This window comes from Cyprinodon tularosa, unplaced genomic scaffold, assembly GCF_016077235.1.
Source record: "Cyprinodon tularosa strain WSP-4 unplaced genomic scaffold, ASM1607723v1 ctg1394, whole genome shotgun sequence".
In the NCBI taxonomy this organism is placed as follows: domain Eukaryota; kingdom Metazoa; phylum Chordata; class Actinopteri; order Cyprinodontiformes; family Cyprinodontidae; genus Cyprinodon; species Cyprinodon tularosa.
In genome coordinates, this window is record NW_024038215.1 from 1,653 (window position 1) to 16,071 (window position 14,419).

Genomic DNA, 14,419 nt, shown 5'->3' on the forward strand with positions numbered 1-14,419 from the left:
ATTTGTAATTTTTCCTATACTTTAGAGATGAAAGTAGGAGATTCTAGAAACCAGTTTAATATAATACTTAGTACCAGTGCTACAATTGTTTAAACACCTTTTTTTTCAGGTGTTTTCTCTAAGGCCCTAAAAACTGCATTGATCAAACAGCTGTTGGAAAAGAACAAGTTGGACAAGCTGCTCCTGCAGAATTATAGGCCCATCTCAAACTTCCCAACATTTATTCGCTTTCCTAACAATGACCTGCTCCCGCATCATTCAGTCAGACTTCTATGCTAACAACAGAACAGCCTTTTTAAGGTGTTTTAGTGACATCTGCTTAAATTCACAATGTGAAAGAACCACATTAATGGTATTATTGGACCTCAGGGCAGCATTTCACACTGTTGATCACTTGCCTTTATTAGAGCGCCTAGAAAAGTTGGCACCAAACTGGACTGGCTTAAATCCTACTTGAAGGACAGTAATTTTTTATTGATGGGTGTCAGGTTGTGGAGGTTTTAGAGGACCTAGAGGAGAAATAAGGAAGAAATAAGTTTAGCTGATTTAATTGAGGTTCCAGAGGCAAAAATCCAAGCCCCCCAAAATGAAAAAAAAAAATAAAATAAAATAACAGGAGATGCCAGGGAGAAAAAAGGGAAGCAAGCAATGAAGCAACAAAGAAACCAGCAAAGACAAATTACAGAGGTGGTGTATATATGGGAAACAGAACAAAAAAAGGGAAAAGGAGCTGATAAGAAAGATAGATAGATAGATAGATAGATAGATAGATAGATAGATAGATAGATAGATAGATAGATAGATAGATAGATAGATAGATAGATAGATAGATAGATAGATAGATAGATAGATAGATAGATAGATAGATAGATAGATAGATAGATAGATAGATAGATAGATAGATAGATAGATAGATAGATAGATAGATAGATAGATAGATAGATAGATAGATATATATATATATATATATATATATATATATATATATATATATATATATAAATATATATATATAAAAAGGAAATTCAGTAACTGGTTGCAACATGGAGCACTGTAAGACTGGAAGAACAAGGTGGTGACTGGAACATTATGAAACTGCAGAATATGGAATTCAGCCACAGCAGGAAGCTCTAATTGTTTTTAGTATCACTGCTCTGCTATAATTATTAGGTTATAGGTTGTTTCCTTCTTCCAAAGGTCTTACTTCATCATGTAGGAAGAATGTTAGCAGGAAGCAGTTTGAATCAAAGGACTTCTTCAGAGTTATTTTAAGATCAGTTTATTTTAAACCTGGGAGTAAATAATTCCTAATCAGAGCTGGTAATCACTGAAAGAATTAGATTAGAGTGAAAAGTCAAACAACAGAAGAGAGTTTAGCCTTAAAATCTAGAAGTTACATAATTCACTAAGTACAACAAAGTCCTTACTGACTCTGTGAAACTCAGAGAGAAAATAGAAAATATTTCTTTAAGTCTATAAATCTCCATCTCCAGAATTAAGCATATAGAAGCAGAATTCAGTTGCATCAGTTATCTGGATCAAACTCCCAGAAGACTGAAAAGATGCTGAAACCCTGAAAATAAGATGTTTTAATTTTTGCTTTTAATTATTCATTTTAAACTGTTATCTCAAACATCAGGGTTTTAGTCCATTGTCTAAATTTTCCTAAACCTGACAGTAAAATGTTCTCATGGGAATCCTAACAATAGAGCGTAGCAGTTCACAGTGATAGACCGACCCCAGATAAACCCAGGCTGAGTCGGCTGAGCAGGTCCTTCTTCACCTGGGAGGAAAAAAATGATTTTATGTTAATCTACTGCAAACAACTGCACTTTATTTGTTCAGCTTGTAATTCAAATGTTCTCTCTAGAAATAAACCTGCTTTGATGGTTAAAGAATCAATGACCAATGATTTTATGACTTAGAGTATTTTGTTATAACAGATCCGTTGTTCTAGATCATCACAGCTCATTGGTTATTTAATTAAATATATAATTTAATTTTTATAGTGATTTAGTTTGATATTTTATTAGCTTATTTAATTTAGTTAAATGTTAATTTTCTCATGTTTGTAAACTCTTTTTATTAAACAGCTCTCTCTTTAAAAAAACATCTAGGATTTAATGGAGATTACATGTAGAAATAGAATAAAAGGAACTATCATTACAAAAACATCATATGTCATTTAAACTGGTGGATTAGCTGTCATGGAAACACCTGATTCACCAGTGATGACATGTCACGTGAAACCACTTCTGGATTTTTTTTTTTATAATTATGTAGAACGAGGAAAACCACAGACACACGTGAGAATTAAAAATAGCTTCGATGTGGAAACTCTTCTTCAGGTTGGTGACATCAGCAGTTTGGACTCTGCAGCTAATGCGTTCCTTGAGGCTAATATTTGACTCAGCAATAAATGTAGAACAATCTGAAGCTTCAACCTCAGTTTATTTTAAAGTAACATTACAGTATTCTTTTGTGTCCTCCTCTTGTCCTCTGTCCTCATCTCATCCCGTCCTCATCTTGTCCTCTGTCCAAGTCATCTTTAAGGCCTTTCTCATTGTCATTATTCGATCACCTGCTTCACTCCTACAGGTAAATGAGAAAAAAGGGTGAAGTCAAAAGAAGGAACACATTGAAGTTTAGAGATGTTTTTCATCTAAGACAAAAACACAACCTGATTATAAACTCTGGATTTCCACATCTGCATTTTGACAGCTTTTTTCCTGTTACCCTTCATTGTTTCCAACCAAAGTAAATTAAATGTTGAAGAAAACCTTTAAAGGGTTTAATTCATATATGACGGCAAATTGTTAAGATTTTTCTGTCAGGAGAAACAATAAACCTGTCATGTTGAGTTAAAAATACCTTTAATAATGTTTCCTGTTTATGTAATGATGTCATTTATTAACGAGATACAAGAGCTTTAGAGACTAAATATTTACACAACAGGCTGAAAACGGTAGCTCTCCTCAGGGTTTTGTTTTTCTTACTACGCTAACATGAGGGTTGATAGTTTCAGGCACGAGCAGAGAACCAGCATTCAGACTGTTTGTATAAACAGTTCAGCAGATGATGAAGCATCAGGTGAAGTCATCCTCCTACTTCTAGATCATCATACAGCTGATCATCATCTATGCACAGAAACCCAGACCTCTCTATGCTGCTGGTTATTAGACCTGATCTATAGAATGGAGACCAAAACTGACCCTATCTTATTTTATTTTTTTAAACAAATACTTTTTCAACTAACCTGCCCCTGCAGCTTCAAAATGAGCTTGATCTTGAGCTGAGAAAACAACTTTGATAAAAACTGAAGCAATTTATATTATAAATTTTAACAAATCCTGTTTTATTTTCCATTTTTAAGTATCAAAGACATAAAGCGTATGATTTCTGAAAGGATAAGAAATCCACACAAATTTCGAAGAGATAAACTTAGTTATAATAAATTTCCAGTAAGTAGAATAATGTAAAAAAAAAAAATAATAATTAAGATCAAAACTACAACGGGGTATTAGGGCCAGTCTAGATATTTTTTTATTTATTTTGTATTTTTTTTTATTTTGAGAATAAAGTTGTAGCATTACGAGAACAAAGTCACAATATTTCGAGAATGAAGTCATCATTCAACAACCCGTTTCACAAAGAAAGCTTCGAGCTCCAACCAGCAGATGATGGCCGACCAGCTCCACCACTTTGACCTACTGCCCAGTTTGATAGTGGTGCTAAAAGATTTCCTTATTTGTCAAACCAGAGTCAAAGTATAACTTCACATGAGGCTCGACATTCCTCATTTTAGGGAAGAAATTTCGTCTTGTAGGGGTTGTAAATACAACTTGTTTTCCGTAATTTTATGCTATTATTCTCTTAATATTACGACTTTATTCCTGTAATTTTATGACTACTCTTGTTGTGACTTTTTCTTGTAAATTACGACATTATTCGCTTAATGTTACGACTTTATACTCGAAATAGAAGAAAAGAATCTCTAGCCTGGCCCTAATACTCCATTATAGAATAAAGCTAATGTAGTTTGTGAAAATAATGTGCAGCAAAATAACACTAAAACCCCTTTATAAATTATACTAAAATATATCTTTCCTTTATTTAGAACTGATTCCAATCTTATTTTTTTAGCATCATTAAGAGCTGCAGCACATAGAAGAGCTATAGACACACATCTGCAGATCCTGGATCAGTAGGAGCTCAGAACTGCTGTCCTGTTATATCAGATCTCTGCTCTACCTCATTACAGACCGAAAACAAAATCTGATCTTCATAAATTCTCTTCTGTGTGGTGAAAATAATGATTGGAGAACTAGAATTTGCTCTGAATTTTTTGAACAAAGCTTTTCTTGTTGTGAACTGAATGTAATGTTTCATTACTGTTATTTAACTAGAGTGTGAATAACAACAATAAAGCAATAAATACTTGATGCTGCTTTGAAGATTTAAGAGGGAAAATAACATCAGGGGTTTTTCCAATCTAGGTAACACATTAAATCAGAGTTTCATTAAAACTTATTCTGTTTTCACTTTCATCAGAGATTAGAAGCTGAAACTGGGGATTGCAGGTCTATACAGGTTAATAAAACATGTGATGAAAAGAACCAACAAAATGCAAAACTATTATCGTGATTTTGCTGTTTGGGGATGTTTTAGTGCCTTAAGGCCTGAGGGAAGTCATGTCCTGGATGGCAGATTTTCAATTAAAGAAATATTGCAATCTTGACTTTGCCTTCTTTTTTACAGGGCTGTCAACTCTCACTCATTGGCAGCGAGACTCATGCATCTCTGTGTCTTCACACGCTCTCACTCCTTTTCCATCCTTTTCTCCATTTTTTTCACGCAAAACAATGACGGACATTAAAACAAAACTCCATTCCACTTATTGATATATAAAAATACAATGCTGATAAAAATCCAGACCACTTTTTCAACACAACCTCAGTGCTAATATACAGGTACATGCCAGGTTTATATCCAGTCCATATTTTAGATCCAGCCCACCTATTAACTGTGCAGCAGCTGAGCTGAGGGACCTTAGCCAGATATTGAAAAAATACTGGGATTTCCTAGCATTTATTACCAGGTATGCCATTTGAATTTTATCTTATCTTATCTGGACTAAGATCATTCACTTTGTAAATTATTGAAGAATTGAAGCAAAGTGCTTGAGTAAATATGAATAAACTATACAGCAGCTGGATTAAATAATCAATGTGGAGACTGAGTGTAGGATCAGATCAAATGGTTTGTTTTCTCTACATCTAGAGCTGTTTCTGTAATCAAGCTTTATTCCTTGTTTTCTCTAATTTAGCCTCCTGATTTAGTTCTTAGATTTAGTCCATGTTTTGCTCACAAGTAAAATAATTATTGCTCAGTCTAGTTGAATAATCACCTGTTGGATTTTAGGAATAATTAAACCAACAACAAACTAAACTAAATTCTTAAAGCTTTCAGACATGCCTCACAAACCCGTAGGAGATCCACAACAGAAAAGAACTGTTGCTTTTTATTTTTCACTTGTGTAAACAAAATTACAAAATCTATCTAAAGTCTAAATATGTTTATAAACCTAATTTTCTTTACATTTCCCAAAATGAAAGTGCTGTCTTGTGTCATAGTGAGTTTTTATAGAATCTACCGCCTCAAAGAAGGTCTGAATTGTCAATTGTAAAAATTTTATAAGAGTAAGATTTTTTATCCTTAGCCTATTACATAATATTCCGACACATTGTAGTTTGCACGGTTTCCTTATTAGTGCCAGTAATCCAGTAATAACTAATTTGTTTTGCATTTTATATTTTACTTGATCATGGAATTATTAATAAACACAGTTGTGATATTCTTTACAGTAGATGCAGGTAGGGCCCATACTTTTAGTTAAATTCTCTAAAAATTCCACATTTTGCCGTTTTGTTTCAGTTAAATTCTCTGAAAAACCTACAACCTTTAGCAGCACCTCAGAGCCTTTCAATCTAACCCTGACAAGGGTTCACTGTCCAAACTATTTCAAAATCTCACTCAAAGGTTTGGTGAAAAGTTGGAAGCCCTGTTTTTATTATTATTTATTTTTTAACTATATAACTTTATTTAAATGATTGATTAGAGCATCCAGGCGCTCTAATCAACAAATGTAGCTACATTGTAGCCACAGCTGCTCTGGGGCTCACTGCCAGAAGCCAGGCTACCGTACACAGACCCCCCCCCGGACCCTCTGACCACCATCAGTAAAAGATGCAGGAAAAATGTTCTGCTCTAGGACAGAATGACACAAAAAGCCGCAGCTGGGTTTTAAACCAAGAATCCTTCGGTTGCAAACTCCTTCATCCGATTCCACATGTTTATAAATCTCTGTTTGTAATTAAACTATTTGAAAGAAATAAACTATTCTTTAGATCTATTTAGTCTTTAATACTATACTATACTACTATAATGCTGCATGTAGAAGTTACCTACTGTTGCCATGGTGATGACCATGCCTCTGTTTTAAACACATTTCTTCCTGTTTTAACAATGTCAACAGAAGCATGTGGCTCTGTTGGTGTGGTTTATTATGTGTCTGGCAGAACCACTCAACCCTAAAATAGCTTCAAATCTGCTTCAGTTTAGTGGGATTAAAAGTGTTTAAAATCCTCAATGTGGGTCAAAGTTCAACAGCAGATTGTTGCGCAGGAGAGTCATGTAGAAACATCTGCTGTCACACTAAGGTCAAAGTTCATCCAGATGATATCCCGTTTGTTATGCACACTGGTTGCCAAACAGTTTCGTTGTGATAACCTGTGTCAGTATTTGTTTTCATTATGGCATTAAAATATGAGCTAACAAGGGTCGATTAGATGAACTATCCAGCTGTTACACTGTAGACAATCGTTATGTCAATGCAAGAAGCAACATTTCTCTCCTGTGGACCTGGTGACCTCAGATATGTGATAAAAGTAAATAACAAACCAATATGGTGCCATAAAAACCTAGTTACCTCCTCTACAGACTGCTTCTGGTTTCTGTCACACTTTCATGTTTTCAGATCATCAAACAGCTCATTTATTTACAAAACATAATAACTCAAGGGTTTTTTTTTTTTTATGTTGTTGTTTTTTTTACAAAGTTCCCCTCATCCAAATCAGATGAACATGAGTAAGACAGTGATGAACGAAACTCAAAAGTTCTTTAAAAAAAACAACAAAAAAAACAGACAGACTTATGAAGCATTAAGCGCTGACTGTCATGTTGGATTCAATAAAAAATGTTTGAGTTTGATTAAACATTTTCATGAGCCAAATATAGACTATTGATCCTTTAAAACCTTTAACATAGCTCTATTAAAGGAATATGAGTTGATGACAATAAAATAAATTCAAACTTCTGAATCTGAGGAAAGTCAAAACAAAAAAAGGCCCCAAGGATTATTTCTGATTTTACTGGCTTATAGCGGCTTTAAAAATCCATATGGAAAAAGAAGAAAAGTTATGGTCTTATCTGTCGATCAGGTATTTCTCTTTCTACGATATTTTAATCAGTTCTCTGTTACTGTAGGGTTTGTTTCCTGCATTTTTTTTTTTGGGATCTTATTCTGATCAGCAGTCCCATTGCTGCTCCTGCTAAAACCTGCTCTCTGTCAGCAGAGAATCATCTAGCTGTCCCATTATAACCCTGGGTTTCCTCTACTATCTGATTTTATTGGTGTTTTAATAGAATAATCAATTTATTTTAGTCTTTAAATACACTGGAACATAAAAACCCCTGACCAGGAAACAGAAAGTGGAACTTCAGACTCTGTTAAAGTCCTAATGCTAGAAATAAACAGAGCTAAGCTAAGTGAAATTATCACATTTTAACTGAATAAAAAATCTTCTAAAACTGTCTTTTTTAGCAAAGCTTCATACAGAAGTTAACATCAAACTAAATGTCTCAGAACTTACCCTGAAGCATAAAAAGCAGCAGTTTCAGGTGTCGCTGTAATCACAGCTAGAAGCACTTCCCTTCTGTTAACAACAGGAAATCACCTGTGTGACGTCACTCTTTCTGATTGGCTAGAAACTACATTCTTTCCCTGAGTTATAACCAATGAATGTTATCTCAGGTTTTGGTGATAATTTTCATGATGAAGCTCTTCTGGTTTATTTCTTTGTTTTTTTCCTAACTTACACATACAGTACGATAAATATGTGTTTGTAGGAATAGCTAATGGAATAACGAGTTCAACAACAAGAGAAGAACCACAAAAACAGTCAAATGAGGAAAATAATCTCTGATGTTGAAATATTGGCCAATGTCAGCCTTATGGTCTGATTTCATGCAAAGCAGGACGTGTACAGACTGTATGATTTACGTTTTGTTCTCCATAAGGTCAGCCATTATGGGGATTCACCTCCCCTGAATTATTTTTATAAAAGAATAAGTGGGAGGAGACACTGAGAGGAACTGCAGCATGTTTGGAGTCTGTAGCAACTTTCTGAGGACTTTGGAACTGCATGATAAGCAGAACCAGACATTGTGACCTATGGGACAGACATGGGGGATCTGGAGCAACAAGTCATCTCTATGTCATGTGTTTTTCTTCCCAGCCACTGAACCAGGTGAGTCAAATCTGCAGTGAATGAACCTGTCCGGACAAATACATGACATACTGTAGAGGTGGCTTGTTTTTATTTATCTATTTATTCTGGTGACCCACTAAACAGTGCAGTTTACAGTTATTAATTTAACTGAGACTTAAAGACTGGTGTTTTAGCTTTGGACGCGTTGGAATTCTCTTTATACATAGGCTATATATATCTGCTATGTTTTAGAAAAAAAGTTTAAGTAACTGTATCAGGGATTATTCTGATTTGAGACAAGTTTGGTTCTGTAAATAATTGATTTAGCAAGGTGTCATTATCTGGGAGTCAGCTATATTAAGCAGAAAGGAAAAAAATATATAACTTGGGTTTGTTTTGTACCACTATGCCCGTTGGCTATGACTCATACAGGCGGGGCTATTGCATGTCTTTTAGAGACATGCTCCACTCCTTCTTACAGCAGTTCAGTGACGCTTCACGTACAGTTGACAGAGAGGAACGACGCTCTACGTTCGACAGTAATTTACTCCACGTGCTGCGATGGGAGAGCTGCAGGTTTCCTGTGATCGTTCAACATTTTCTATTTTTATCTTCTGCCTGTTTTTTATCTGGACACCAGTTAAAGGTAAGGATAGGTTCCACTAAATGTGACTGATGGGAAACTGTTCCAGAAAAAATCTTAGTTTTAAAAGAATAACATTAACAGTTTAGGAACTAACGTTATAATACTGTTGAAAGGAATTATTTCAGACTTTGATTTCAGTAATATTTAGTTTTATAATACAATGCTACTTAGATGTTTACTCCATTTCATTAACTTTCAGGCATAATTTTCGTAAGGACCGCTATGGTTTGTGGGGACTGATCTCAGAGGGATGTCCCCACTGATTGGGACAGGCCCCAACCATAAAAGGCAAATTTATTTTATTTTATCTTTCCCCTCATTTACTCAGAACAGGTGCAGCTTTCAGTTTCAATCAGCGCTTTTTTTTTTAATCTCCCGCTGCTCCTAAGCTCCACCTACCGCTGTGACCTCATTGGATCTCTCACTTTGAGATGTAGTGTGATTGGCTATGTTATGTTGAATTTAAACTTAGAAGCTCGGTTGGTTAAAAAAAGAGAGGCCACCAAAAAGCCGTTAGAGCTTTTTCAGCAAAAACAGCAACTGAGTGCCGCTTTTTATCATTATTATACACTAAGTTTGACATAACAGAGTGTTTAACTGTTTACTTCTTTATTAGTTAAAAAAACAAACAAACATTAATTCAGTTCAAATTTCTGTCATTTTCTTATATAACAGGACATTTTCAGACTGCAGAGGTTCTACATATCGAGACCAAATCCAACAAATCCTATTCAGATTTTAATGTCATGCAGAGGTGACTTGAAATAATTTTCTCTGGCATTATTATATTAGCAGATACAGCAGATGTTTTTTAATAGAACACAGAAACAGGGACAGCTGCAGATTTAAACTAATCTAAACTGATTTACTTTAGTATAAAACATAATAAATGTTTCTCCAACTATGTATTTAAAAACACTATATCTGTTTGTCTTTTGTAATTAAATTAAAGCAAACACAGTAGAGTAAAAATCAGTGAATCAATGAATTGGAAAAACAAAAAATCACAACTTATACTGGCTGTTAAAGCACATGTGGGACAAAATTCACAGTTATATTTTGCTGCTTGTGAAGGAGGATAAAAATCACTGAAACAGTTATCCAATTATATCACTTTGTATGTCTGGGAATCATAATTTTCAGTCTTATGTTAGTATTTTTTTATATCTTAATACAGCTATAGATGGACACATAGGAGTGTAAAGGATGTCTTTCTAATTGTAGTTGTAAAAACTAGTGAAGCACTGAAGTTTTTGAGCACTTTCTAAATGAGTAGTGTTGCACCGATACCAGTATCAGGCGGGGCCCCGATCCAGCACAAAAATGGTTGCATCTGTATTGGCGAGTACCAAAAAAATTGGGCACCGATACCATTTTTAGAGCCAAAAGTTTATTCAACTATTGTCTCCCATTCCAGGTAGGCAATAAAAAGTTCTACTGGATTCACTTTGTTTTAGTCTTTTTCCTGCTTCACAAAGGTAGGCAGCAGCTTGGCAAAGCCATGATGGCAATTATTTTACATCCAAGTAGTATGCAGTTCTTCCTATATACAGACACACATCAATTTCAAGCAGATGGTATCAGTATCGGCCGATACTGCACAGCCAGGTATCGGGGAAAAAATGGCATCAGTGCAGCACTATAAATGAGGCACTAACAGGAACCTGTCCATCTATCTATAGCGTCTCTTATCACTGTTGCAGTTTCAACAATAGATAAATAGATGAGATTCACATTTATGTTTGGGCTCACTTTTTGGCAAAACATGAAAACCTAACAAAAGCTTTGAGTCCAGATACAGTAACAAAAGGAGGGTCAGAGTCCTGCATTATGAAGTGTCTCTGATAACTTTCATCAAAAAGCTGCTCTTTTAAATCATTCAGTTAGTCAGCATGTGAATCACAATGACTCAGCGTTTCAGATGGTATTACTCAGCAATAAGCAGAGAAAGACCTGAGTCACATGACAATAAACAGAAATATCAGCTTTAAAATAGCTGAGTCATGGTGAATATATGGATCTGATCTGAAAACAGACAGTGGTGAATTAATGAATAAAAACAGATCAGCATCCAGCTGGGACATTACTGTGGAACATTAATCTGTAAACAGCAATATGAGATTTTATTTTAATATTTTATAAAGAACTAAAAGTAATTCTGTAAATAAAATAATCATCATTTTGAGCATTTATTTATAGACCATGATAGGGGATCAGAGATGAGGTTTATCATGCATGGTCTCCATCTACCTATTACCTCAGTTGACCCTGCTGAGGACAGTTGGTGGAGCATAATTGATCTGACTACTGATATCAATTATGATGACTGATATAAAAAAAATATTTATATATTTAACAAAGGTTTTCTTTTAGATCAAAGTGATAAAAAGTCGTTTGAATCAGTTGCTGAGGCAGGTTGAAGCAAGTAGAGCTTGAGGAGGTTTTATTCTCGCTAATTAGCTTGTCATCAGTTAACATTTCAGCAGGTTTATCATGTTGAAGATGTTGGTTCCTGTTCCTGAAACACATCTAAGGGTTACTGCTTACTGCTCATCTTTCTCTACTTTTGAATCAGGAAGCGCTCAGGGATTTTTTTCTTTGTCTGTTTTGTTTAAACTGGAAAAGCCTTTTGATGAATATCTGTGCCGATCTGCTTATTTTCGAGGAATTCAAATGGAAATCACGACACTATGGAAACTGTAACAGCTTCCTGGAAAAAAATACCTTCCTTGCTGGAAATACTTCCTGGAAGGTTCTCAAATTATGATTGGATTTTTTTTCTAAATTCATCTGACTGACCGAATACAGAAGTTGATGGGTTGAGGAAATGTTCCTGTTGTTACATGATTCATATTTACAAAAACTTCACAAACTTTCCGGTGTTTCCAGGTAACTATCAGCTGATTGCTTCATCTGAACCAATCCTAGCGGCTCCTGGAGATGATGTCATCCTTCCATGTCGGGTGGATCCTTATTGGAACGCTGTGGAGAAGACTGTGGAGTGGTCCAGACCGGACCTGAAGGCCTCAGGCCCACAGAAGCGTGTGGAGTACGTGTACGTGCACCGGTTCAGGAAGATGGACAGAGACATGATGATGGAGACGTACATCCAGAGGACGTCTCTGTCAGAAGGACTGAGACATGGAGACGTGTCTCTGAGGATCCACAACGTGAGCTTGGAGGATAGCGGGAGGTTCAGGTGTTTCATCCCAAACCTGAGCATAGAAGCAGAGGTTCTGCTGGTTGTTGGTGAGGAAACTGCTCCAAACTGCAGGTTCTGGTTGGTTTATTTGGTTCTGGAGAATCTAATGGATCCTGTTGATGTTTCAGACCCAGGCTTTGTTCAAACGACTACAGCAGAGACGGTTCCTCAGAGAACCAGTCCAGCCCCAGAGGAAGAGACCATCAGAACCGGTGAGTCTGCAGGTTGATCCAAAGACCATTCAGCATCTAATAACCAAACTCTGCTTTATTATTGACTTCTTTTATTCTTCATTTTCAGGTGGTCGATACAGGATGATGCTTTTCTTTCCTATTATTATTTTTTTCTTCATCATTTCTCTGAGTTCAGTTTTCGTCTGCAAAGTTAAAAAGAACAAGAAGTAAGTAAGAAAGAATAAAACTCATCAACTCTTCTTCCTCCATCACTCAATTGGTTAAATAATAAAAAAAACTTCTTTCTTTTGCTTTTTAAAGGATTCAGAAGAGTCCCCTGTTTCAGGCATCAACCCAAAAGTTATTCTGCTTTGCTCAAGTGCAGACCTGCATTGATATAGATGGAAGCTCCATGAAGTCTTCTCTCCTGCAGCTTCCTCAGGATTCAGATTCTACCCGGCAGCAGAATCCTGCAGATGGACACAGTCCTCATGATCAGTCAGAGTCATATCGGTGAAACCAGGTGAGTCTGACTCAGCAGCTGGAGGGGGTCATAGGATGATGTCATCAGCTGATAGAGTGCAGTGTTGAATTTCACCTCACATAGATGAGAGACTTTGTTTGACTCTGGACTTTTTTTTTTCTCCTGAAGGTTCTACATGTTTGCTGTCAGACTCTGCAGGAATCCTCCAAAACTTCAGATGTTCTGATGTTTTTATCAAGTGTAGAAATATTTTTTTAATTTCTACACTTTAAATGCTGTTGTAATGCCTTACTGCGGCTGCAGGTGGTTCAGAGAAACACCTCTTTGTTTCTCTCCAATAATTTGCAAAGCAAGGGAGATATGAACATCACCCCTAACATGGAGAAAAATTTGAGGAAAAAAAAGAAGGGGCTAGACTGGGAAAGGGGCCAAAAACAACGATGATGTGGCTGTTAATAGAAGAAAAAGAAAAGACTTTATAGGAAAGTGAACAGTTAAAAAAAAAGATCTGTAGATCAGAATCTGATGAGAAGCTTAAGTACAAAGTACTTTAATTATATTTCCTGACTTTTTAAGTAAATAGGCTGGTTACTATAAGTACATTAATTTATGAATGTAGGTGACAGGTCACTTGCTAATGAACTGTTTTATAAGGAGATGCTGCTGAAAACTGAAGTTTTTCTATTTGAAAACTTTAAGCACTTTAACTGACACTGAATGATTTAAAGTATTTGAACAGACGGATCAGAACATGTCTGATAAAGGAACAGTTTTTATTTTTATTAATAAGTAAAGATGTTTCTCTAAATCAAATGCTGGTTCATTTAAGATTCATGAATTGTTGGTAAATAATCTTTTTGATGTTTCTATAAAGTATGAATAACAAGATAACTTAAAAAAAGCATTTTTTTGTATTTCAATTTTTTTTTACTATTGACTATTTATTAAAATAAAGTGAACTTTAAAATGTTTAAATTATCTTTTGTCTAGTGCTGCTCAATCAGCTCCTTGTGTCTATTACTGTAGTTTATTTTAAGTTTTTTACAGATAAACTTGAAATTGCTAAGGGAGCGTTTTTAAGGCAACCTATTGCTGTTCTATTATAGTCATACTGTTACTATTGCACTACATTTTTATATTGATTCATATGATATGCGCCTATGTCATGATAATCCCATGTTCAGGTAACCAACTTTCCTAATCTGTCTAGACCAGGCATGTCCAACCATAGGTCAGTCTGCATGCTTTAGGTTTATCACATCTGATGCAGATGTATTTCCCAAAGGAACAGCTTTGTGCTCCACTGACCATCTCATTTCTAGAGCTGGTGTATTCAAAAAACAGGACCTGAAAACTGCATACATA

The 14,419-nt window shown here is 35.4% G+C and overlaps 1 protein-coding gene and 1 long non-coding RNA gene across 3 annotated transcripts; one reads left to right on the top strand and one right to left on the bottom strand.

Annotated features, from left to right (window-relative positions):
* Nucleotides 1-1,028: 1,028 nt before the first annotated feature.
* Nucleotides 1,029-8,030, bottom strand: LOC119778816. 2 transcript variants are annotated; one of them, XR_005280136.1, is made up of 3 exons: nucleotides 7,932-8,030; nucleotides 2,471-2,592; nucleotides 1,029-1,783 (listed from the first exon to the last, which is right to left on the bottom strand). It is a non-coding gene; the product is annotated as an uncharacterized LOC119778816 (long non-coding RNA). The 2 variants fall into 2 exon arrangements; XR_005280135.1 differs by lacking the exon at nucleotides 1,029-1,783 and having other exon boundaries at nucleotides 2,433-2,592.
* Nucleotides 8,031-9,020: 990 nt separating this feature from the next.
* LOC119778815 (myelin-oligodendrocyte glycoprotein-like) lies at nucleotides 9,021-13,540 on the top strand. The gene is made up of 6 exons (XM_038278196.1): nucleotides 9,021-9,195; nucleotides 12,085-12,444; nucleotides 12,526-12,609; nucleotides 12,698-12,797; nucleotides 12,892-13,093; nucleotides 13,223-13,540. The coding sequence occupies exons 1-5, from the start codon at nucleotides 9,111-9,113 to the stop codon at nucleotides 13,085-13,087; spliced, it is 825 nt and encodes a 274-aa protein (XP_038134124.1). The 5' UTR covers nucleotides 9,021-9,110; the 3' UTR covers nucleotides 13,088-13,093; nucleotides 13,223-13,540.
* The last annotated feature ends 879 nt before the right edge of the window (nucleotides 13,541-14,419 follow it).

Bases quoted from the DNA above. Each gene is read 5' to 3' on its own strand.
- LOC119778815 (XM_038278196.1), top strand. From the start codon at position 9,111: ATGGGAGAGCTGCAGGTTTCCTGTGATCGTTCAACATTTTCTATTTTT. The intron at 9,196-12,084 runs GTAAGGATAGGT...CGGTGTTTCCAG, and splicing joins TATCTGGACACCAGTTAAAG to GTAACTATCAGCTGATTGCT. The intron at 12,610-12,697 runs GTGAGTCTGCAG...CTTCATTTTCAG, and splicing joins GGAAGAGACCATCAGAACCG to GTGGTCGATACAGGATGATG.